This window comes from Ambystoma mexicanum, chromosome 10 (genome assembly GCF_040938575.1).
Source record: "Ambystoma mexicanum isolate Mex_15411 chromosome 10, UKY_AmexF1_1, whole genome shotgun sequence".
NCBI classification, from domain to species: domain Eukaryota; kingdom Metazoa; phylum Chordata; class Amphibia; order Caudata; family Ambystomatidae; genus Ambystoma; species Ambystoma mexicanum.
In genome coordinates, this window is record NC_090932.1 from 553,659,821 (window position 1) to 553,685,240 (window position 25,420).

A 25,420-nucleotide genomic window follows, 5' to 3' on the forward strand; every position below is an offset into this window, starting at 1 on the left:
GCTCAAATGGTTTGTGCGCCAGGGCACCCAACACTATATTGAGGTCCCACACAGGGTGCGGCCTCTTGATGAGTCTAGCGAGTCCCGTCAGATGCTTCTTAACAATCGGGTTGCAAGAGGAGAAGACCTCTTCCTCTGAGTTTCTGTAGGCCCCAATGGCTGCCAAGTAGGTGCAGCAAGTGTCTACCTGCACGCCCGAGTGGGCGAGGTGCGCCAAAAAGGAGAGCACGTCGTCCAATGTACATGCAAGGGGGTTGATATCCTTGGAGTCTGCCCAATGGCTGAACCTGGTCCACTTGATCTTATACTGGGCCCTGGTAGCGCCCTGTGTGATCTCTAGATTAGCCTGAGACAGCTTGAGGTGGCGTAGCATGACCTGCTCAGGAACCACACTGTGAGGGCTAGTTTCTGTGGTGCAGGTGAATGACCCTGCCCCCCTGCTGCGCCAGAAGATGTGCTGGGCCCGTCGGAAGGCGAATGGGAGGTCTCTCCAAGAGGCTAAGCATCTCCGAAAACTATGCCCTGGCTGGCCATCATGGAGCTATCAGAATGACGCTGAGTTGGCATGACCCTTGCGATCTTACATATCACCCTGTGTATCAACGGCGTGGGTGGGAAAGCATATGCTGTCATGCCGTTCCACTGAATCTGAAATGCCTTGTGCAGGCAGCCAGGGCCCTGCGCTTGCCAGGAGGCGAACTGTTGCCACTTCCTGTTGTCCCAGGAGGCAAAGAGGTCCACCTGGGTGTGTCCCCTTCTGCTGAAGATCTCCTGCAGTACAAGGTCATTTACCTGCCACTTGTAATTGTCCACCGGCAGCCTGCTGAGCCTGTCCGCTTCCAGGTTGGATTCCCACGGAAGGTGGATGGCCGTGAGGTAGATGTTTTCCAAGGCCCATTCCCACATGCTGACTGCCAGTCTGCACAGTGGAGGAGACCCGCTACCCCCCTGCTTGTTGACAAAGACCATGCTGGTCGAGTTGTCTGTTTGAATGAGGACGACCTTGCCCCCTCTGACCGGAAAAATGGCTCTGAGCCCTAGCCAAATCGCCTTCAGTTCCAGCCAATTGATGTGGTACTCCTGATCCTGCCGGTTCCAGGTGCCATGGACCCAGTGGTTGTCCAGGGTGGCCCCGCATCCCTCGAGAGAGAGGAGTCTGTAGTGATGGTGACCTGTGGGATAGGTTGCCGGAAGGGCTTGCCCATCCTCAAGTTGCAGTCCCTGGACCACCAAGTGAGTTCTGGGTGACGAGAGGGAGGAACGAAGATCATCTCCGCCTGAGAGCCCCGTTCCTGGTTCCACAATGCCGTAAAGTGCAGCTGAATCCTCCTCATCCTATGTCTTGTGTGGGGGACGGCCAATAGGACCGCTGCCATGAGACCCAGTAGGTGTTGGTACCACCAGGCTGAAGTCACTTCTCTGCTGAGGAAGTGCGCAGTGGACCTCTTGATGGCCATGATCTTGTCCTCCGTGGGAAAAACCCTCTCGGAGCCTGTGTCCCAGATGAGCCCCAAGAAGGTCAGAGTCTGCATAGGCTGCAGTTGCGACTTCTTGGGATTGAACGAAAAGCCCAGATCGTGAAGTGTGTTCTTGAGGGCGTGAGTGGTGCGGTGCACCGCTTCCAGAGATGAAGTCCTGACAACCCAGTCATCAAGGTACGGATAGATATGGTGGCCTGATGAGGGCCGCCACAGTATTCATCAGCCTGGTAAAGTCCCTGGGGGCCGAGTTGAGGCCAAAAGGAAGCACCTTGTATTGAAAATGGTAGCCCATGATCCCGAATCATAGAAAAGAATGATGAGGCTACCAGATCGGGACGTGTAAGTACGCGTCCTTCAGATCCAGGGAGCACATCCAGTCTCCCCTGCACAATGTCTCCGCTATTAAAGCTGGCATAACCATCTTGAACTTTTGTAGAGGTAGGGAGAGGTTGAGGGTGGAAAGGTCCAGCACAACTCTCAGACCCACCTGGTACTTTTTCGGAATGGTGAAAATCCTGCCCGGCTCTCGACGAGCGACTGGATCTCCGCTAAAAGAGTTGCTGTCCCAACTTGGGGGAGTGGAGGGGAAGAGGGAGGAGAGGCTGGGATGGGTAGGCAGTACCCCGTGGATACTACTGAGAGGATCCAGGGGTCCGCAAAATTCTGGCACCAGAACTGTGGATGGAGAGCAAGCCTGCCCCCCACTGGAGACACGTGGACCCGGAGGGGCATGTCATGCCTTCTTTCGTTCTGAGGCTGTTGCGGAAGAGGGGGACTGGAAAAAACCCTTACCCCCCCCCTCCCTTTTTGTTGTTCGCGCCGATGTTGGGTCGGCGAATGGTCAGGCTGCCTGGACCTCCGCTCTTGGAAGCCTCAGAACCCTCCGTATGTACGCCCCTTGTCCGAGTGCTGCTGTGACTGAGTATACATTTTGGGCGTGGTCTTTGTAAGGATGGATAAAGACTTGGCCGTTTGTGAGATGTTTTTCTTTTTGTCCAGCTAATTGTTTGTGGAGGAGTGGAAGAGGTCACCCCACCTCGAACGGAAGGTCTAATATGCATTCCTGGACATACGGGTTGAATTTCCTAACATGGAGCCAGGCTGTTCTTCTCATGTCCATGGCAATGCGGATGGCCCGGCCAGAGGTGTCAATGTGGGCCACGGTGGAATCCATGATGTCTTGTGCCACCATCTTGGCCTCTGCCAATCCCGCCTTGAATCCTCATTAGCTCTATGCCGGAAGCTCTGAGAGGCAATCAGCAATTTCCCACCACAGCTTCTGGTTAACGGCTGCCAGCATGGCATCTGCGTTGGCTTTACGAAGATGCAGGGATGCGTTGGAATACAGCTTCTTCCCCTACGCCTCCAAGATCTTCTGATCCTTGCCTAGCAGCGCCGAGGAGGAAGAGGCTCAGGACGACTGAGGCTTGGAGTATAGTGATGCTGCAGCGATCACTGAAGAGTGCGGCTGAGGGTGGACCGATAGCAAGAGTGTATCCCCCTTCGTCTGCCTGTACTTGGCGTCCAGGCGTCTATTGACCGGTTGAGCCAGCCCTTTTTGGCCAAGGTGACTACGTCTTCTGCATAGGGATCCCTGTTCTCGCTGCGGGACGCAGCGTGAGGACTTCAGCAAAGACCCCCTCTGATGGTTGCTCAACCTCGGGTTGAGGAAGGCCCAAGTACTCTGTCAGCCCCGCAAGACGTTCATGAAAGGCTTTGGCTGATGATGGCATGTCGGGGTCCTCCTCATCTGTGTCCACCTGAGGGTCCGGTTGGTCCGGCACTGGAGGAGGGGTGCTTGGAGCCGAAGGCTAGGAAGTGAAGACCAGAGACGGAGGCTGCAGCGGAGGCTGGTACGGAACCGCCTGCACTATTGGTTGGAGGGGCGGAGCGGGCAGCGGAGGCTGAACAGGGGTGCCTGTACTGGGCCTGCAGTGCCGGAGCCATTGGTGGGAGCACGTCCCTGATGGCGTCCCTGAGGATGACCCCATCCGAGGAGATTTCATGAGCCCGAGGAACTTTAAAAAAAATCTGTCCTCGCAGGCCGGAGCGGTGGTAGGCGATACTGACGGGGCAGCGGGCGGCCGCTGGAGCCGTTGCGTACCCTGCCAATACGGACGCAGTGGAAACCTTCCTTGCACAAAATAAGGGTAGGCTGTAGGCCACGTACCTGGTTGACACAAGTCCCACCTTGAAACCCTTTCCTCCACCTGCTCCCTGTGTTGGTGCGGTATCGGGCGGATGTCAGAAATGTCTGGCACAGCAGCCATTTTGTCGAGCTGCCTTCCACGTGCCTGCGTCGTGTTGCTTGGCTCACTCGACCCAACCCCGTCCAGGATTCTTGAGTGTGGATCATGAGGCCTACCCTGTTCCTCAGGCTGAGGCCTGGTAGGCGTTTCGTCCTCGGCGGATCTGCTGGTAGAACTGCGTAAAAGCGCCCCCTCAGACATGTTGCCAGTACTAAGGCATGGCCCCTTGGGTACCGACCCGGTAAAAGAACCTTCCGGTCCCTGTCACTTGGAGCATCAACTGACCCCTCGGCCTGCCGGCCAGTAGCTGATATAGCCTCGGTACTCGTGCTGATATGAGGACCTGAGTGGTCCCTCCCATGCGGGTGAGTCCTTGGGAAGGAGTCTCCCTTGCGGGGTGTGCTGGAAAAAGACCGCCCCTACCTGGGGCTTGGATTGATGATAGATATAAAGTCCTTCAGGTCCTCTGGATGCGATTTCTGGAAGAGCTCCCTCCACCTGGCTTGTCTGTTCTTCAGAGACCTCAAGGAGAGCGCGTTGCACGCGGCACAAGCTTGCCAGCCGTGGTCTGGGCCAAGGCAACATAGGCCGAGGGCGTGGGGGTCTTTAGTTGGAAAGAGCCAGTTGCAGGATGGACACCTGCTGAACCCTGTAGAAGTCCACATGTGCCGGGGAGGAGCGTGACGCCTGAGGACCGAGTGCCTGAATGATAAAAAGACAAAGAGCCTCATTTCGAGTATGGTGGTAGTCATGGCGCTATTTGCACCATGACTACCTCCCAAACTGGTACTGACTCCGGTTTGGTTCAATGGGGACTTACCGGTGTAGTCCGACCTTTGCGGGACCGGTAAGTCCCCATTGAAAATGCCATTCCCCATTCCAATTTGAGCACTGATACGGCTCAATGGAAATGGGGAAGGCGCTAATAACAGTACCGCAAATTGCTAATCCTGGTTATTGCGAAAGAAGGGAGGAACCCAGAACACTGCCAATCCTACCGCCCGATATCGCTGTTAAATTTAGATGAGAAAATCTACACGAGAATGCTGGCCACAAGGATGGAGTGCCTATTGCCGAGCTTGGTCCACCCAGATCAGGTAGGTTTCATCAAGGCTAGACAGGGATCTGATGCAATGCGTAAGATGCTGAATGTGGTGGAGCACTCCAGAGGTTTGGATGAGGATTATGTGTTACTAAACCTGGATGCTGAGAAAGCATTTGATCGGGTGGAGTGGAGGTTTTTATTCACGGTTCTGGAGAAGGTGAGGTTCGGGATAGGTTCTTGAGGGGTGTACATGTCATATACAAAGGACACAACGGCCCAGGTGGTGGTGAAAGGGGTGACGTCCTGTGCGTTCCAGTTGGCGAGATATGCCAGGCAGGGTTGCCCCGTCTCCTCTACTGTTCGCGTTGACTATGGAGCCCCTGGGGACGGATTAGAGGAGAGAAGGATATCAAAGGAGCGATGATATGGGATAGGGAGTACAAGTTGGAAATGTACGCAGATGGTGTGCTCCTGCATTACGAGATCTGCATTTGTCTATTCCAAAAATGCTGCAGGTGTTTTGAGAATACGGGCGCATGCCAGGATCCAGGATTTAAGGTAAACATGAAAAATTGAGAGGAGCGCCTGCTACCTTTTTTGAAATATTTAAAAGGAACTTGGGGTTGGTCACCCTGAGTTACCTGGGGGCAACCAGACATGGACTACCTGCTCACTGTGCTCAGAGAGACAAAGCTTCACCTCACTGATGAGGCCCAACAAGGCTGAAACACGTGTATGGGGTTGCTTTTGGTACTCTTGTTCAGAGAGGAATTGCCATAGCATTTCGGTGCTGGACTGCCCATGTGGGGGGGACAAAGACTTATATGCAAATGGATATTTCCCATCTGTGAAAGGTACAGTGAGCAAAAAGCGTGTGCTGCAAACTCTCATCTCAGAACAGGTTATCATGCCATGTTCTTTCTGGAGAGGAGCGCCTGCTACCTTTTTTGAAATATTTAAAAGGAACTTGGGGTTGGTCACCCTGAGTTACCTGGGGGCAACCAGACGTGGACTCACTGCTCACTGTGCTCAGAGAGACAAAGCTTCACCTCACTGATGAGGCCCAGTAAGGCTGAAACACGTGTATGGGGTTGCTTTTGGTACTCTTGTTCAGAGAGGAATTGCCATAGCATTTCGGTGCTGGACTGCCCATGTGGGGGGGACAAAGACTGATATGCAAATGGATATTTCCCATCTGTGAAAGGTACAGTCAGCAAAAAGCGTGTGCTGCAAACTCTCATCTCAGAACAGGTTATCATGCCATGTTCTTTCTGGAGAGGAGCGCCTGCTACCTTTTTTGAAATATTTAAAAGGAACTTGGGGTTGGTCACCCTGAGTTACCTGGGGGCAACCAGACGTAGACTCCCTGCTCACTGTGCTCAGAGAGACAAAGCTTCACCTCACTGATGAGGCCCAACAAGGCTGAAACACGTGTATGGGGTTGCTTTTGGTACTCTTGTTCAGAGAGGAATTGCCATAGCATTTCGGTGCTGGACTGCCCATGTGGGGGGGACAAAGACTGATATGCAAATGGATATTTCCCATCTGTGAAAGGTACAGTCAGCAAAAAGCGTGTGCTGCAAACTCTCATCTCAGAACAGGTTATCATGCCATGTTCTTTCAGGAGAGGAGCGCCTGCTACCTTTTTTGAAATACCTCCCAAACTGGTACCGACTCCGGTTTGGTTCAATGGGGACTTACCGGTGTAGTCCGACCTTTGCGTGACCGGTAAGTCCCCATTGAAAATGCCATTCCCCATTCCAATTTGAGCCCTGATACGGCTCAATGGAAATGGGGAAGGCGCTAATAACGGTACCGCAAATTGCTAATCCTGGTTATTGCGAAAGAAGGGAGGAACCCAGAACACTGCCAATCCTACCGCCCGATATCGCTGTTAAATTTAGATGAGAAAATCTACACGAGAATGCTGGCCACAAGGATGGAGTGCCTATTGCCGAGCTTGGTTCACCCAGATCTGGTAGGTTTCATCAAGGGTAGACAGGGATCTGATGCAATGCGTAAGATGCTGAATGTGGTGGAGCACTCCAGAGGTTTGGATGAGGATTATGTGTTACTAAACCTGGATGCTGAGAAAGCATTTGATCGGGTGGAGTGGAGGTTTTTATTCACGGTTCTGGAGAAGGTGAGGTTCGGGATAGGTTCTTGAGGGGTGTACATGTCATATACAAAGGACACAACGGCCCAGGTGGTGGTGAAAGGGGTGACGTCCTGTGCGTTCCAGTTGGCCAGATATGCCAGGCAGGGTTGCCCCGTCTCCTCTACTGTTCGCGTTGACTATGGAGCCCCTGGGGACGGATTAGAGGAGAGAAGGATATCAAAGGAGCGATGATATGGGATAGGGAGTACAAGTTGGAAATGTACGCAGATGGTGTGCTCCTGCATTACGAGATCTGCATTTGTCTATTCCAAAAGTGCTGCAGGTGTTTTGAGAATACGGGCGCATGCCAGGATCCAGGATTTAAGGTAAACATGAAAAATTGGTTCTCTTTCCCTTTAGTCACAAGCTGAGCAACTCATTGAAGACCTGATGTCTTACAGGATGCCTATTGAACTTGGGGCCTTGAAATACTTAGTGGTTCTGGTCACTAGGGATTTGGAAAGCCTATACGAAGCAAACTTCCCCGAATTAACCAAAGGGCTTTTTGGAGAGTTAGAGAGGTGGTCGTTCCTAAGCATGTCCTGGCTGGGTCGCCTTGATGCAGTCAAGATGACTCTACTCCCGAGAGTGCTGTACTTATACCACATGTGGCCCAGAGAGATGCCGGAGAGTCACTTCCGGGTACTGAAACGGCAGATCGCTAAATTCAAATGGAAGGGGCAAAAGCAAAGGGTAGCACGAAAGATTTTGATACAGCCATAGGAGCGGGGTGGAGTAGCACTCCCAGATATATGTACATATTACAGGGCAGCACAGTGTCGTGCCTTGATCCCACACTTAAGGGAGGACAAAGATAAACACTGGGTGGTCATGAAAAATCCTTTGCAATGGCTGGTCATTGTCGGGGAGTGGTTATGGGTACCCAGGTGCAAGGTGCCCCATGTGGTTCGATCCAATTGTATACTGGGCTCACTTTGGAACTTGTGGGGGAAGAAACAAGAAATCAAGGGCGTGACACCTTGGCCCTCACCCCTTAGCCACATTTAGGCACTACCTTTCATAAGCAAGATTCAGGAGCCGTTGCGTTTACAAGCTTGGTTTGAAGCTGGGTTGAAAAGGGTGGGACAGTTGTTCAGGGGGGTGAGTATATTCCCATAGAACTGGAGGAGGCACTGGGGTTGGGTAAATTATCAGTATTTCTATACTTCCAGCTTAAATGGATAATTTATGGATGGAAAATGGAAGAAAGATCTACAGCGGGAGCTGACAGTTATGGAACAGATAATGAGTGAGAGGGAAGTTATGAGAGGTCTCCATATACCAGGTGCTGTTGCTAGGGGAGGGCACCGAAAAGGGGTGTCTTCTGAATAATTGGGAAAGGGACCTAGGCAGGACATCAGAAGATGAGCAGTGGAGAAAGCTGTGTATCAATGGCCACAAAATTTCGATATCCTGCCAATACAAGCTACATGGTTTGAAAGTACTGTATAGATGGCAATATGATTCCCACCGCCTTTCTAAGATGTTTCCCAATGTAGAACCGTCATGCTGGAGGGGCTGTGGCCAACGTGCAACATATTTCAATATGACAAAAAATAAGAAGAGGGAGACTATATAAGAAATGAAAAATGTAGAACATTTTTAATGATACAATGTAGCCACATATTGCTGGTCCATGACACACAAGAGGTACAAAATAAAAAGATACATACATTCAAATCAATTCAGCGACAAAAAATTCATCAACAAAAAAAGGGCAAACAAAATGAATGCTTCAATGGAGAACAAAGGATAAAGACACTATTTAAGGAACATATATCATAGCTTCTTTTCCTGTTCAGTGCAGTTCCTCAGTGGATAACCCTCTCGATTCACAATCTGGCTATTAATTCCAAATGAATTGAGGGCAAATTAACAGCAGTGTTGCTGATCTATAATGAGACTGACGAAAAAAAAGGGTTAACTGTAATGTTTGGTCAAAGCCCTAGTGTACAGTCTACTAGGTGAGACAATCTGAATACCAACGATTGTCTTCCAATTTGTGTAAATATTGAGCTCTAAATTCTGACTGTTCTCCCCAATCCTAGTTTCAACTAGAGCCTGAAATGGGCAGGTTTTCAACGGGACTGTGTTCCTGTATTTTGTATACCATTTAAATATGCACACGGTATACTCTGGGCATCATCTGCAGATCACCCGCAGTAACTTGCAGTGTAATGAACTTCATGGGCAATGAGTAAAACACCATCTACCTGTGGCCGCACTTGCCGTGTGGGTCCTGTATGGCTACCAGGTTTGGCGTTGCCTCACGTGCCAGATAGCAGGCATATGTGGTGAGAATGCCCTAATATCCATGCGTACTGGAAAGAGGTCTTGGGTTGGATCAAGCGCTTGGAGGGAACAGAAAGACAAATGGACCCATTGTTGTTACTTTTTTCGGAATGGAGGAGATTGAGGGGGAATGGAGACGGTTGCCACATATGGCACACTTTCTCTGTTGGCAGCGAGAGTGTGCATTGTAATAGGATGGAAGAATCCCTGATTGCCAACTGAGAACATGTGGGTACAAAAGGCAAAACAGATTTAGGAAATGGAAAATCTGACAAGCATAATGCAGGATAGACACCCAACAAAGGAAATGGAATGGGGGTTCTTTACACAAAATATTGTCCTGCCTCTTCCTTTCCATGAGTGTGTAGGCCGATGTACGGCAGGAGGAAAGTGGTGACTTGAGGAGTGGGTGTCTGGGCTGGACCAGGAAATTTGTGATGCCTATCCGTTCTGTTGGTTGGTACAATGGAATTGAGTAAATCCTCTAGTCCATGGAAGAAACACTGGAACAAGTGCATTGCCTCTGGGTGGTCATGATGGGTTAGATGTTATATGCTGCTGCGGGGGTGGGGCGGGAGACGGGGTGGCGAGGGTATGTTGAACTTGGTTGTAAATATTAAAAACGTTTGCTTTGTATTGCATTTGTTCAAGGATCCCATTTACCTGGGGAAAATTTTGCATTTTTTATGCAAAAGAATAAATAAAGCATGTTTTTAAAAACACACCGATGTACTCAAAGCCACTCTCTGCAAGGCCTGTCTGAGCTCTTAGGCAACCACTGACCCAACATTAACATCTAACTTATAGCATTGTAAATTGACACCCACGCTCCCCCCCATAAATATGTTTACACAGGGCAGAATGATGCCTCCTAACATCTGGTCTGAAGTAACTTTACTATTTTTATTATTATTATTTGTTTTTTATTTAGCTTAGTAAACTCAACTTTTTCAAATATTTAAAACAATTCAATTAAATTTCTACATTTTTCAACTTGACAAAACTATATTTACAACAGTAGTTACCGAGCACCCAAAACCTATGCAAGGAGGAGAATAAAATAAAGTGAAATAATGTAAAAGAAATTAAATGGGCTGTCGTAAGTAAAAGTAAAACTTAACACAAAAATGATATAAAACAGATTGAGCATATAAACATATGATACATAAAATTAAGATCATATACGAAAGCCACTTCATATACAATAAGCTAATTATACAAGAAACTTGTAGATATTCAAGGTGTTCTTTCTAAAAACTATCATGAACATATGATTATGCAGGGATGATTCAAGCAATCCACAATGTTTGATGTGTAATGCATTTCTTGCCACACAAGGACCTCCTATAGACTGCTATTTTCCATGGCAGCCCTATACCACCGCAGGGGCACATGCAACACACCTAAATTTAAAGCATTTATGAAATTATGAGTTGCAATTCGGATACTCATAACTTTGGATGACAAAATAGTTGGCCATCTGTTTTCGGGCGACCTCAAACCAAAATACGTCATGTGTTTCCAGAAAAACGTAACTCTCAGGTCCATTAGAGGTGGACATTCTACTATTAGATGTTTTAGGGTTTCTCTAACAGAAATATCCACACAGAATCTACAGAAATTCTCTTTTGAATTAATACAATTCCTTCTTGCCAAGAAATCTCGTGTTGAAAACAAGTTGAATCGCAAACGTAAAATTGATGATCTCAACTGCGGAGACGGTGCTCTGCATAGATATAGTTCTAGTTCTTTAAGTTTTTCTGTTCGAAAGCGATGCCATGGAAGTCCTTATAAGTAAGGCATATGCTTCTTGTTTCGATCCAGTCCAGTCTATATAGTTTGTCCTTTGCTCGGTCCGGATTCATAATAAGAATATCGACATTCACATCCGCCCTCGCCAAGATTTTAAGAATGCAAGTTGACCATGATTTAACAAATGCATGTTATGATGACAACATGTAGACGGACAAAGTTGCCAATATGTTATCAGTTCTAGTGTAGATTAAACATTTGCAGAACAAGGCACATAGCCACCAGTTATATTCAGCAACCAAAGAGGTAAGACACAACTCATGTCACAGCCATGGTCCAGGTACACACTGTGGAAGTTGGAGAACACCCCTCAAAAATGTCGCCTCTAATTTATTCAAGAAAGATGTCAATATTATATTGTTGGTCTCCAAACCATAAAGAATCGTCGGCAAAACTTTATGTCGCCAATACATGATGGCTGGTCTAATCGTAAATTTGCCATATTTATAAAGGACTAACGGTGTCTGCGATATGGCTGAGATGAGTTTGTGATCAAGCGTCTTTAGATGTGAATCAACTTGCGGCATTTCATCAAATAAGATACCAAGATAAAGATAAGTCGGTACAATTTCCAAACACACATCCTTGATCTCCCAATCCATTAAAGCCCTATTGGTTAGTCTAGGAGCATATATCACTATCTGCGTTTTCTTTAGATTTATGACCAATTAGTTGTCATCCAAAAGGGCACTTAGGGTACAAGAGAAATTGCAGGCCTGACAGAGTTTTAGAAATTAACACCAGGTCGTCTGCATACCATAAAGCTTTGATTGTCACACCGTTCATTTCGGTGAGTCTGAGCCAACCTGAAGAAAGGCCTGCATCACGTCATGTATGAAAAAATGAAAGAGGGCTGAAGCAAGGATGAATCCTTGCTTCAACCCCCTTGACGTGGAAATTGCTGCAGACAAAAGGCCTATGATTGATAACCTGACCTCTACAGAGGTTGCTGAATGTAAAGCGTAGATAATACCACCTATGGTAGCTGGGCAGTTCGCAGATATCAGCTTCCCCATCAGTTTAACTCGAGAGACTTAGTCAAAGGCCGAGTGTAAATCGACAAAGGAGAAGGAACAAGTTACTTACCTGTAACTGTTGTTCTCCAGCATGGGTCTGGCATGGATTCACATGCTCATGAATATTCCCCGTCGTCAGGCTGGGAATCCTCGGTAAAGAAAAAATCAGTATCAGTTTCGTTTCTGATCTGTCTTTCCAATCACTGATCTCTGCGTCATACTGACCACAGCCAATGACTGCCCTCTACCTAAGCCCCGCCTCTGGCAGCCATCTTCAGATTTGGTAGCAAGTGAAGTGGCAGTATGACCAAGTGAAGAGCCGCGAGGGGTAGGCGGGAGGGTTCGCATGTGAATCCATGCCAGACCCATGCTGGAGAACAACAGTTACAGGTAAGTAACTTGTTCCTTCTCCAGCATGGGGTCTGGCATGGATTCACATGCTCATGAATAAAGAATACATAGCAGTACACACATGCACAACCACGGGAGGTGGCAAAGGCTCAACATTAAGCATTACATCAAACTCAACATTAAGCAGTTCTTACCTCCTCACCAGGCTCACCTTAGGCGAACAGATTGCGCAGCACTGCTTGCCCGACCCTGGACTCCTCCCTGGAATCCCGATCGACGCAGTAGAATTTCGTGAAGGTGTGCGTCGACCTCCACGTAGCAGCCCTGCAGATGTCCAGCAAGGGCACACCAGATAGGAACGCCGTGGTAGCTGCGATCGCTCTGGTGGAATGGGCTCTCGGATGGCCAGGCAGCGGTCGGTTTGCCAACCGATGACAGTACATGATACAGCCGGAGAGCCATCTGGAAATGGAGGCTTTTGAGAGAGCCTTCCCCTGATTGACAGGTCCAAAGTTAACAAAAAGTTGTGACGTCTTCCGAAAACACTTTGTGCGGTCCACGTAAAACTTCAGCGCTCTAGCCACATCCAGCGAGTGCAAAGTCCTTTCAGACGGCGACGAAGGCGACAGGAAGAAAACAGGCAACACCAAGGGTTCGTTGAGGTGGAATCCCGACGGCACCTTGGGCATGAAGGAGGGGTGCGTCCTGAGCACTACCCTTGTGTCGTGAAAAGTCAAGTACGGGGGCTTGCAGGAAAGGGCCTGGATCTCTCCCACTCTTCGTGCGGAGGTGATGGCCACAAGAAACGCTGTTTTCCACGACAAGAACTTCAACGGAGCCGAGTGCAGAGGCTCGAACGGAGGTCCCATGAGCTTGGTCAGCACCACGTTGAGCTCCCACGCCGGGGCCGGAGCCTTCACCGGCGGGAACGATCTGAACAGTCCCTTCATGAATTCTTTCACCAGACGATGAGACCACAAAGACGTCCGCCCTGTGGGTCTGGTGTATCGGGAGATTGCAGCAAGATGAATCTTGATGGACGCGTGCACCAGTCCAGCCTTGGCCAGCGTCAGAAGGCACGGCAGTACCTGGGGAGCCGTAATCCGTAGAGGGTTAATCTTCTGTGCGTGGCACCAGACAGAGAACCTCTTCCATCTGTGTCCATAGCATTTAAGAGTTGAGGACGCCCTGGCCTTTGCATGAACCTCTCTGCAGTCGGCCAGTATGTCGTATCCTCCAAATTCTAACGCTGCAGGAGCCATGCCTGCAAGTTCAGCGACTTCGGGTCGTGATGGAGGATGGCGCCTCCTTCCCTGGAGAGAAGATCCGCGTCCACTGGCAGCTTGATTGATGGGGACGCTGACAAGTCCAGAAGGTCCGGGAACCATATCTGCCTCGGCCACGCAGGTGCGACGAGGATCATCCTGCACCGTGACCTCTTGAGCTGGTTGATGAGCCAGATCAGCAATGGCAATGGAGGGAACGCGTATAGAAACAGGCCCTCCCAGGGGAACGAGAAAGCATCGCCCATGCTTCTCGGCTGGGGAAACCTGCTGGCGAACCTCCGGCACTTGGAGTTCGTCGCCGTCGCGAACAGATCGATCTGGGGTGTGCCCCACCGTCGGAAGAGGCGGTCCACTAGATCCTGTCGTAGTTCCCACTCGTGGCACGAGCGCAGCTCTCTGCTGAGCGAGTCGGCGATGGTGTTTTTTATCCCTGCCAGATGAAACCGGCACCAGAAACATCCCTTGGGTGACGCCCCAATGCCACAGATCCTGCGCCTCCTTGGACAGGGCTGGGGATCTGGTACCGCCCTGCATCCTGATGTAGAACATGGTGGTGGTGTTGTCGGTGAAGATCCTCACCACCTTGCCCTTGAGGGATGGAAGAAAGGACCTGAGGGCCCAAAACACTGCACGGAGCTCCAGGACGTTGATATGGAGGGACTTCTCCGTCGGAAGCCAAAGGCCTCTCGCGTGCAGATTTTCGTTGTGCGCTCCCCACCCTTCCAGGGAGGCATCCGTGGTCACTGTCTCCTGGTGGCCGGGGGTCTGGAAGTCCATGCCCGCTGTCAGATGCGCGCGGGTGCCCCACCACCGGATCGCTCGTCGGAAACTCTCGTCGAGTGTGATCCTCTCCTCGAAGCTGCCCGTCGTCTGGATCCAGCGCGCGTCCAGGAACTCCTGCAACGGGCACATCCGGAGCCTGCACAGGCGGATGAGATAAATGCAAGAAGACATCATTCCGAGGAGGGACTTAGGGACTTAATGGACCTCACCCTGGCCGCGTCCGCAACCAGCATCCGCTGCACCTTGCCCAAGATGGCCCTCGTCCTTTCCTCCGACGGAGAGGCCAGAAGCGACACTGTGTCGAGCTTCGCTCCCAGAAACAGTGCGTCTTGCGCGGGCACCAGGTGGGACTTGCCGTAGTTTATGGAGAATCCCAGGTCCGTGAGCAGTTGGACGGTCCTTGCCGTGTGCTCCACGGCGAGCTCCTTCGTCTTTGCTCGGATGAGCCAGTCGTCCAGGTAGGGGTAGACGTGGATCCCCTCTCGGCGCAGCTGCGCCGCCACCGGTGCGAGGCACTTGGTGAACACCCTGGGTGCCGACCTCAATCCGAAGGGAAGGGCTCTGAACTGGTAGTGACACCCTTGGACCACGAACCTGAGAAACTTTCGGTGTCCCTTTAGGATGGGAATATGGAAGAAGGCATCCTCCAAATCCAACGACGACAGGAAATCGCCCTCCTCCAGTTAACCCAGGACGTGTTGGAGGATGACCATCCGGAACTTCTGTGCCTTGATGAATTTGTTCAGTCGTCGTAGGTCCAGGATGGGACGCCATCCTCCCGTCTTCTTCTTAACGAGGAAGTATCTTAAGTAAACTCCTGAGCCCCGAAGCCTCTTTGGGACGAGCTCGATGGTGCCCTTCTTGAGCATCGCCTTTACCTCCAAGAGAAGTTGAGGGATGTGATGTTCTATCCTGGCCACAGGGGGGACGCGCGGGCACCTCTTTAGAAACTCGAGCGTGTGACCCTGAGCTAGGGCGTCCAGCACCCAACGGTCGGTGGAGATGGACTCCCACACGCTGACGAAGCTCGCCAGCCGGCCTCCCACCGGGGTGCTTCGGTGGGGGCCCGACCCCGCGGCCGGTTCAGTCCTGCTTCGACGAGGCTTTGCCGCCTTGTCCTCCTTGGCGACGACGGCGGGGTCCGCCTGACTTGCCTCGTCCCCTGTAAGCTTCCTGTGACGACGAACGGGACGCTGGACGGTAGGTGGAAAATCTGCCGTTGGAACCTTTGGAGGCACCCTGTTTGCCTCTGCCGCTCCGAAAGGGCGGCCGCCGTTGCTAGAGAACCCCAAGAGCCCGGGCCGTCTCCGTGTCCGCCTTGATGGCTTGAAGGGAATCGTCCACTGTTTTCCCAAACAGGTTGTTTCCGTCGAAAGGCATGTCCAAGACTCTGGTCTGCACGTCCTGACGGAAGTCAGTAGCCTTGAGCCATCCACGCCGCCTAAGGCACACGCCGTTGCCCAACTGGCGAAATCCAGTGTCAGCGATGTCCGTCGCAATCATAATGGCGTGGTCCGACGCCACCTCTCCTTCCTGCAAGATCTCTAGGGCTTCCGCCCTCTTGTCGTCTGGTAGGAAGTCCAGCAGGGGGGCCAGTATGTACCACAACTCCCTGTCGTAGCGGGTTACGATAGCCAAGGCGTTGGCCGCCTTAATCGTCGTCGCTGCCGACGAGATGACTCTGCGTCCCATCGTGTCTAATTTCTTTCCCTCGCCGTCCGGCGGGGAGGTTGACGTAGAGGCCGCGCCCCCCCCCGCTTTCTTCCTGGCCGCCGCGGAGACGACCGAGTCCGGGGTCGGCTGTGCCCGAAGGCACAAGGGGGCCGCGTCCAGGACCAGGTACTTCTTCTCGTACCGATCCCTTCTAGCCGGCGTCGTGGATGGGTTCTTGAGGAGGGCGAGGCCCTCAACCCAAATGTCGTCTAGTAGAGGTACAGCGAGGACCGTCTTCCTCTTGGTCTCGCGCCGTTGATAAAGGAAACCTTCCTTCTTCTTCTCTTCCGGGCAGAGCTGGAAAAGCTCGGATGCCCTGGCGATCATGGAGTGAAACGATCCAATCTCGTCGGGCGGGGAAGCCCGGGTGGGAGGTGACGACGGGAGATCGTCGTCGTAAACCTCGTCGTCTGTACCCGTCGCGGCCGTGTCAGTCCCCGTATCATCCCCACGTGTCGTGGACGGGGAGGAGGGCTGAACAGGGCGCGATGGCTGAAAAGGAGGTGGAGGATGAATCCTTCTTCTCTTAGGGGGAGGGCTCCCAGAAGGGCCTGGCTCCGGGTCCCCCGTCGGGAGCGGTTCCTCCGTTGGTGGTAACGGCAGTCTCGTCCTTATCTCCGAGCATAAGGACTGTATAGCCAACAAAAAAGCCGCCGAGTTGTCTTGCGGCACTGGTTGAGGGAGATCCGACGGGCGATCAGGAGCCCCGTCGGCATCCTCGACGCCCTCGTCGTCTTCCACGTCGGGGTCCCTCCCGACAGGATGGCCTTCTTCCACGTGGCCTAAGACTTCGATCAGCTCCTCCTCAGAGGTTGAGGCCGAGTCCACGACGACCTCCTGCCCCCTCTTTTTCTTCTCCGTCGGAGGTTTCACGGGGGTCCTGTCGATGGGCATGAAAGAGGACTCCCTCCGCGGTGGCAGGGAGATTCTGGGCCCCGGGGTCGCCACCACTGGTGTAGCCTCCACAGGCTGAGCCAGGGCCGCCGCGACTGTCTCGATAGAGGCCTTGGCCGGATGGATCAAGGCTTTCACCACCTTAGGTGCGCTCACCGCCTTCTCCTTGGGGGGAGGGTCACCACCTCGCTCCCCCTCCGATGGGGCCTTAGGGCACGACCGGGGTCCCTCCAGGAGTTTCGCCGGGTGCTCAGCCTTCCTCTTACCTGAGCCAGAGCGTTGGCTCGTGGTTGATGGCGCCGGGGAGGATGCGCCCTGCCTGGCGCCCGTAGAGCCCGACCGTTCGACGCTCCCGGTGCTTGGCCTTCTGTCGGACCCCCGTCGCCGGGGCGCCCTCAAAGGTCTTAGAAGACCGCTCGGACTTCTTCTTCTTCTTCTCGCCTGACGGGCTCTTTCCTTCCAGCCAGTTGGCGAGACGTTGATGGCGGTCCTTCATGGTCCGCTCCGACATATTGCCGCCAAACGCACAGTCCTTCTCCACGTGCGTCTTGTCCTCATGTAGGCAGTAAAGGCAAAGGGAGTGTTCGTCCTCCTTGAAGACATTCTGAAGCTGGCATCCAGGGCAGACCCTGAACAGCTTTCCGTGCGTCGAGCTTCCCTTCTCCTGGGCCATGTCCGAGATGGGCCTGAGAAACTTCTGGAGTCCTCCAAAAGCGTGGCCCGACGAAATCTTGACCCTTGAGGGGCGTAGACGAATCCGACACGGGTCCCCGTTGATCGGATGAAGAAACGGTGGAGCTTGAAGCTCTTTTGACCGAAAAAAAGAGAAATTTTTCTGAGAAAAAACGTGAAAAATAGCACTAACGCTCGAGAGCAATAGCACGAGGATCCCAACACTTGAACGTGCGGTAAAAATCTGAAGATGGCTGCCAGAGGCGGGGCTTAGGTAGAGGGCAGTCATTGGCTGTGATCAGTATGACGCAGAGATCAGTGATTGGTTACTTCTCAGAAAGACAGATCAGAAACGAAACTGATACTGATTTTTTCTTTACCGAGGATTCCCAGCCTGACGACGGGGAATATTCATGAGCATGTGAATCCATGCCAGACCCCATGCTGGAGAAGTAAATTGGTTGTTTAGTAGATTGTGCCTGTGATTTTAGAGCATTAAGAGTTAGAAGATTGACTGCGGTTCCCAGCCCCGCAACAAAGCCTGTTTGATTTGGATCACGTTGATTGTGGGCTTGTGACTACCGCGAAAAGTCCCTCAAGACTAATCTTGAGAAGACCTTTCCCGGGCCATCAAGCAGAGCAATAGGTCGATAGCTTGACGGGGCACGCCAATCACCCTTCTTAAAGATTGTAACAATCAAGGACGATTTCCACAAGGTCGGAATTTTTTGGGAAATCTAGAATTGGTTAGAAACATTATTAAGAATGCTAGCCCATCTCGTTGGATTTTGTTTAAACATAAAATCGTTCAAACCATCTGGTCCTGCAGCGCAAGAGGATGATGATTTATTTATAAAATCTTCTATTAATTCCACAGAACATTCTAAATGCCAATCCTCTATGGCTGAATTCTCATACCTATAATTCTCAAAGTTCACGTCAGCATAGAGATGTGAAAAATGATCAAGCCATTGGGCTTCGGAAACTCCACTCAGTTGGACACTCGCTTGTGTTCGGTTAGAAGTTTTGTTGAGTAAGCCCCATACTTGGGCAGAGTTTTTGTTATGTATTGATTGCATGAAGGCTTCGCTGTCAGCCTGAAAAAGTTTGGCCTTCCTTGCACAAACCCAATTTTCGATATCGACATTTAATCGTTTTTCGAGTCTGTTCACGTTTACTTGGTGACAATCTAGAGATTGATCTCAACTCTCTCCTATAGGTGCTTCTAGTTTGTTGTACATGTTGATGAAATCTATGCTTATGTGTAAGGCAGTGTCAGCCTTTAACAAGATGCATGTTTTGAAAGGTGCTCAAGATCTCTACATAGGAGTCAAAGTCTGTCTCACTCAAATTATGCTTAGCTTCATTTAAGGCATCAAGTGATTTGTTGGACCATTTAAAGAGAGTTTTTGCATTATTGACCCATAGAGTCTGAGGGGCCAACTGTTGATTAGACTCAGAGCGCTTGTGGTCCCATTGCCAAAATAATGTTAATATGTGGTGATCACTGTCTGCTGTCTTATTTCAAATTTGGAGGCCTTATGAAAGAGGGTTTCAGTCAAAAATATATAATCAATAATTGATTTAGACGAACCTCATTCCCACGTCTGGTGAGGCGGGATGTCTCCCGATAAAGAGCCATTGGTCATACAGAAATTATGATCTGTGGCAAACCTGATCCACCTCTCCCTAGCATGAGTCTATGATGCTTTTTTCAGACACAGGCAGTCGAGATTCAAGTCCCCAACCACAATGGTTGCTGTGATGGTTTGATCTTGGAAAATTAGTTCTAAAACACTAGATAGATCTTTGTAGAAAGTGTCATCTGGAATGCCAATCGGATTACGATATAAATTGATTAACGCCAAGGACTGGGAGGAATGAGTTATCTTGACCAATTGTGTAAAATTGTTTGGTGAAGCCCACAGTCCTTTACCTCTTTTTACCGCCACCAGAAGACCTGAAGTGGGTTTCCCCCTCGAGGCCCTCAGTGCTGGGAGTAAAATAACATCATGATTGTCCCACAAGGGGGTTATCTGTAACAAGGTCTCTTGGAGGGCAACTATATCATAATGATTAATGGCCTGATTTGTGCCCCATTGCAAGTGAGTATGTACCCTGGTGTTCCAACTAGCTAATGAGCATGCATTAGAGATATTTTCAGTTAATGGTTATGCTTGTACAGCATTCACTTTCTCATATTGAGGTATTACAGTGGGGCCACAGTATGAGCATGAACAAATGTGATGGCATTGTAATTCTGACATCGGACTCTGTTTGTGCTCAAGAGATATCTTTTTTTCTTCACCTAGACGTTCAGGATCCTGAGCTACCAGGAACCCCATCTTGAACAGCTCCATTTTGGATTTCCAAATTGAGTTCAAGACTAACCCTGACTTAATCCATAATCGCACAATGGATAAGATCTGGTCACAGACAAATTCAATTTGGTCAATATCACTCGACAATATATCCTGCAGAATGTCAACATCTCCAAAAATGTTCCGTATACTCGTTCTGCATAAGTCATATTTTTCAAAGGGCGCATCTCTACATTTTACAATAAGTGAGTCACAGTTTGCAAAGGTGTTCTTGTGCGCCTGAGGACTTGATCTAACAGAGTCGCTTTTTTTTGTATTCTTATTTGGCGGTGCAGCTAGAACCGTTTCGATTCTAGAGCGGGATGTGCTTGGAGGTCGTTGCCACTCATTAGATTGTTTTGACTCATCCATTGCTAATTTTGTTATAGGACAGGTAACCTTTAGTGCTTTGCTGACATCTTTGCCCGGACTCGGCGTGGAAGGTTTGGTCATGAAGGCTTGGGAAACGCGTTGGATTAAATAAGCATCGACCGCTGCTTTTATTGAGGACATGCAATCTTGTAGGGCATGCTCTTCTGTAAATTCATTCAATTTATTTTGCCCTAACCCCAATTCCGGGTGTCTGATTGAATGGAGTTCGGCAGCAGGTTCTTGGTTGGTTTTCACTGATCTCTTCACCTCAGTTGCTGAATTCTCAGTCAAGTCTACAATCTCGCTAAGGGGGGCATAGTTCATCAAGGTTTGTTTATGTGCAGGAGCTCCCTCCACCACTTGTAGACTGACCCCTGTTGCCACTGGTGCCTGAGGTATCGTTGGAAAGGGTAACAGGGGGACAGGAACCTGTGAGTGAGCTGGCAGGTGTGGTTGTTCAGTTAGTTGAGTTGTAGGCAAGGTTTGGGGGTTCGACTGATCAAGTTGGAGTGGTCTCAGCCGTTTCCGCGCAGCTGCCTTTATCTTTAACGCACTTTGTTTCGGACGAATGGTGCGACTCGTCTTTTGGGGGTCAACACCAACGTAAGCAGCTGTGCCATTAGAGCGGGCTTTTTTAAAACTCCTATCCAGGCTGATCCATGAGTCATTCAAGTTAATGACTTCAGATATAGGTTGTTCAACAGGACATATGATATTTGTAAATAAGGGCAACACCGAAGTGGTTGGATTCCCACTTCTGGAGTCTCCCAACAGAGATAATGATCCGTGTGCTCCTTCATTTGTGCCCATATTGCCGCCATTCTTAGGTGACAATTGTTTATCGCTACTTACATGTTTATGTGGTGTTGGAGCAATTGTCAAAATGGTGAGATCGGAAACAGTAGGCAGGATCATTTCTTTGCCTAATTTGTTCGTAGACATAGGTAGGATTGTTAGAATGTTTGTACTGGCGGACGATACCACCTCTTCAGAAGGTGGTTCATCTGCCAGACACTCCTTTCGTTTGGCACAGAAGGAGCGGATATCTCTGTTCGAGAGCGGGGTTCTGATGATTGGAGTGAGGGTGATGGATTTGTTCGAGGTGCGAGATATGGAGGTTGTCTTCTTAGCAGCCATTTTTGGCATGTGTGTCAGCCCACCTGTAGAATCAGGCATGTCTGATTTTAGAAAGTATAGGCGATGTAACATATGATTGTGTTATAACACGCCTATTATACAGAAAGAGAGAGACCGCACGGTCCAAACTGTATGCAAAGAGAACTACCCGTTGAGACCGCTAGTGAATTATTAAGCAGTTAGGCAAGTAATGTAATAAGTCCAATCATATATAAGTCTAGCGGCCAAGAAGGACTTTCTGGGACTTGCTTGGGAGCAAATGCGCGGTGCGCACGCGTTCACAGTTATATAGGCACTCCCCCGTGAGGTGTTCACACAGCCTAATCAAAACAAATGGCACGATGTAAGTGATAGTATTTAGCACAAAAGTACTAGTATATAGTCCTTAATATAGTCCTTGACAAGATTCCTTGTTCACCTTATGGGGAACGTAGTATCCAAGATGAAGCAAAGCGAAGCAAAGTCGAGTGGATCGAGGAACAGAGTTTTCCGCGCCAAGCAGGACTTTCTGGGACTTGCTCGGGTGCGCTAATCCTATCACTATCCTGTGATCTCACCCTGTAATGCTTGCATTACTACACATTTCTAAACATGCAGATGCTTACCTGGAGCAATGCATGGTTTCCGTGATCTGCCTCCATTTTAGCCACAACAAATCCCATCTCCCCTCCCGTTACCCCACTAAACTCTTGCTACAGGACCCAAACAGCTAAGAGGCCAAGCACATGGCAAAAGCTGTGCTATAAGATCCCAGATAATATTTATGCAGGGAGCCACTACCATTATTTATGCCAGGGGGTGCTGCCAGCAACAATACTGTACATAAATCCACATTTTGCAACCAATTTTCCTCTAATCTGGTCTTACTTTTGGTATCACAGCCCCCGACTTGCACCTGGGAGTTGTCGATCCGGAACACCCAGCGGCCTGGGATACCAACGTTGGTTGTGTTATCCACGTTTACGATGTCATCAGTGCGTGAGCCTGGAATGTTAAAATATCGCTTCCCATCACCAGCATTAAAACCTGCCTAGGAAGACAAGAGAAACAGGTGAGTAAGGTTTCTAAGGGACTGCATTCACACTGTTAAGACACTATGCTTAACAAGATTTGAGCAATAAAAGAACACCCAATGATAAAAAGGGCACGCCACGATGCAAGCACATACATCTCAACATAGAACATATATACTAACCTGCCAAGTGAACTTTAAGATAAAAAAACACCTGTGACGAAACCCCTGCCTAACTTTGATAACAGATGGTGGGGTCACCAGAGGAGACGGAGCCAACATGATAGGAGCCCCTTGGCTATCCCCATTATCTTACCCGAGCTGGACAGGGGCCATTCATGTGGGGCATTAATGTTCTATCAGGCCCAGTTTTGCCCCTTGGGAGAGTCAAAAGCCTGAGGGCCTCTTCGATGGAAAACATAGAACAGTGAAAGCACACACATACAGAAACACAGCAGTTTCACCCCTGCAAGCAGACACACAGGAAGGGAGCAGGACTAGTTGGGAGGTAAGTGGACATAAGACAAAAGTTTGGTGTGGTGCATTCGGGGACCCCAGCACAGCCCCACATTCCCTGCAGCACTTCTCCCCAATGCCAAAACAAACTATGGCGGCATTCACACATTTTCTCTGTGCTTCACTGGGTAGCCCCCTAATTTTTGCAGAAGCAGACATGTAGAGATAGTTTCAGACTTGAGACTGTGAGCACATTTCATGGACCTGAATACAATAAAACAAAGAGAAACAAAAGAATTCTAAAACATAAGCTCAGACCCAAATTAATTAATTTAAAAATGACAGATACGTCTATATAAAGATGTGGGACAGCCAACAAGCTCAAAGAGGAACAGGGGCCTCACTATGGTACAACTAATAATAGTCCCTAACAACTCTAATTACATGGGTGCAGACCCTCAAAGTAAGCATAGCCTAGGGGGATGGGATATTGCCATATATCATCTCAGGGGCCCAGTCAGGTGGTGTGGGAGGTTGGTGTGAGAAGGTTGGCGCCTGAAGAGAGAGATATTCAGTCAGAAGAAGAAAAATTAGTTTGAAAGCTAAGTTCAGAAGATAATGGCAAGGACATAGAGTGCACAAAGGAGGTTGGAGAAGGGAGATGGGCATTGGGAGACCACATACTACACAGGATACATAACATACCTAAAGATACAAATGTATGCACAAGTGTACCTTAGAGCACAGATTCCGAGACTGCAAGATACCACATGCACATACATGCATCCAAAGATAGTGTACCCTAACTCGATCCAAAAAGATACACAAATAAAAAACATGCACCTCAACATACCAGGTGCACTCTAATAAACACAAACACAGGCATAAAAACAAAGAGGACCTTAAAATGAAAACAAATACCATCCCAGGTACAAAGTTCACCATAGCATAGAAACAAAAGGTGCCTCAATACATTAAATATACCTTAATGTGTAAATACATGCAACCCAAGATGATAGAAAGTACAAGAGACAAAGGCATGCCTACTAAATTACAGAATTTTCCTCAGGATCCAAACCCATATAGAAAAAACATATATGCACCCTTAATGTATAAACATATTCTCCTTAATATACAAAGTGTACAAAAACAAGGACATGTATTACAAAGAAATGTGTGCCCCAAATGTAATTACATGCACCCTAATGTGCTTCCAAATATATAAACACATAAATCCAAAGATAAAAAAACAAAAACACATAACAAAATCCACAACACTTAACCCAGAAACACATAGCAGGCATTTAACTGTTAAACCGCTTCTGATGCCATTCAATCGTTGTCCTCTTCCTGAAAGCATAATGCGAAGTGCTTTTTGTACATAGAAATTGTTGGAGAAGCACTGTTTTAATGGCAATTTTCATCGTGCTGCCATTTTTTGAGCTTTTTAATACCTGAAGCTGCCTTGCTATTTGGAAGGCAAGAGTTTTCGCACTATTTCCTGCATATTTGACAGATTTTTGGCACTCCCAAGATGGCCGTCATGGTTTTCTTTTTTGTGTAGGCTGGTTGAACTACCTCTCCCTGTGCAGCACTCACATTGGTTGCTGAGTGTTTTCTTCCATCCAACCAGGGACCGGCTGGCTTTAGCCAGCCCTTTCAGCAAAGGACCACTTCTAAGGCCCCGGTCTGCTCGCTGTCCGCTTCTTGAACGCTAATTGGAGTCAGTCCTCCCTGCTCCTTAACCACAATGATTCTGCCACCTCACTCCTCTAAGAAATCCGGACTGCCTTGACATTGTCACCTCCAGAACTATGGGTTAGTTCCCTCCTTCTGGACTCACTCCTATCACCTTTGACTATCACCGTTCTTCCTTCTGCTTGTTACTCCCATGTTGTCATCCTGATGCGCAGTGCTTCTTAAAACCCTTTGCTAACATCTGAATCCCTGATTGGAAAGTCAAATCTTGCAGTTTTTTTTTTTTCTAGAAAGTCAAATCTTGCTGTTTTTGCTTTTTTGCTAGAAAGTCAAATCTTGCTGTTTATGCTTTTTGCTAGAAAGTCAAATCTTGCTGTGTTTGCTTTATTCTAGAAAGTCAAATCTTGCTGTTTTTGCTTTTTTGCTAAAAAGTCACATTTTGCTGTTTTTGCTTTTTGATAGAAAGTCTTATCTTGCTGTTTTTGCTTTTTTGCTAGAAAGTCAAATCTTGCTGTTTTTGTAAAATTCTCTGTATTTTACTTGTATACTGTTGCTTCTCTGTAACTTGCCAGCCCAGTGACCTCACAACTCTACCTGCGTTAGCCTCCCCAGTTTCTCCATCCTCTCCTCGCT

At 49.2% G+C, this 25,420-nt stretch overlaps 1 protein-coding gene across 11 annotated transcripts in view; it reads right to left on the reverse strand.

Moving 5' to 3' along the window:
• The window catches only part of SNED1 (sushi, nidogen and EGF like domains 1), a 3,218,914-nt gene that overhangs the window by 2,381,682 nt on the left and 811,812 nt on the right, over positions 1-25,420 (reverse strand). For all 11 annotated transcript variants that reach the window (XR_011276037.1, XR_011276036.1, XR_011276038.1 and 8 more), the window contains exon 4: positions 22,489-22,651. Coding sequence is in view for 7 of the 11 variants with exons in the window: in XM_069618133.1 (XP_069474234.1) it covers positions 22,489-22,651 (163 nt within the window). In the remaining 4 variants the exon portion in view is untranslated. The remainder of the gene's footprint in view (positions 1-22,488; positions 22,652-25,420) is intronic.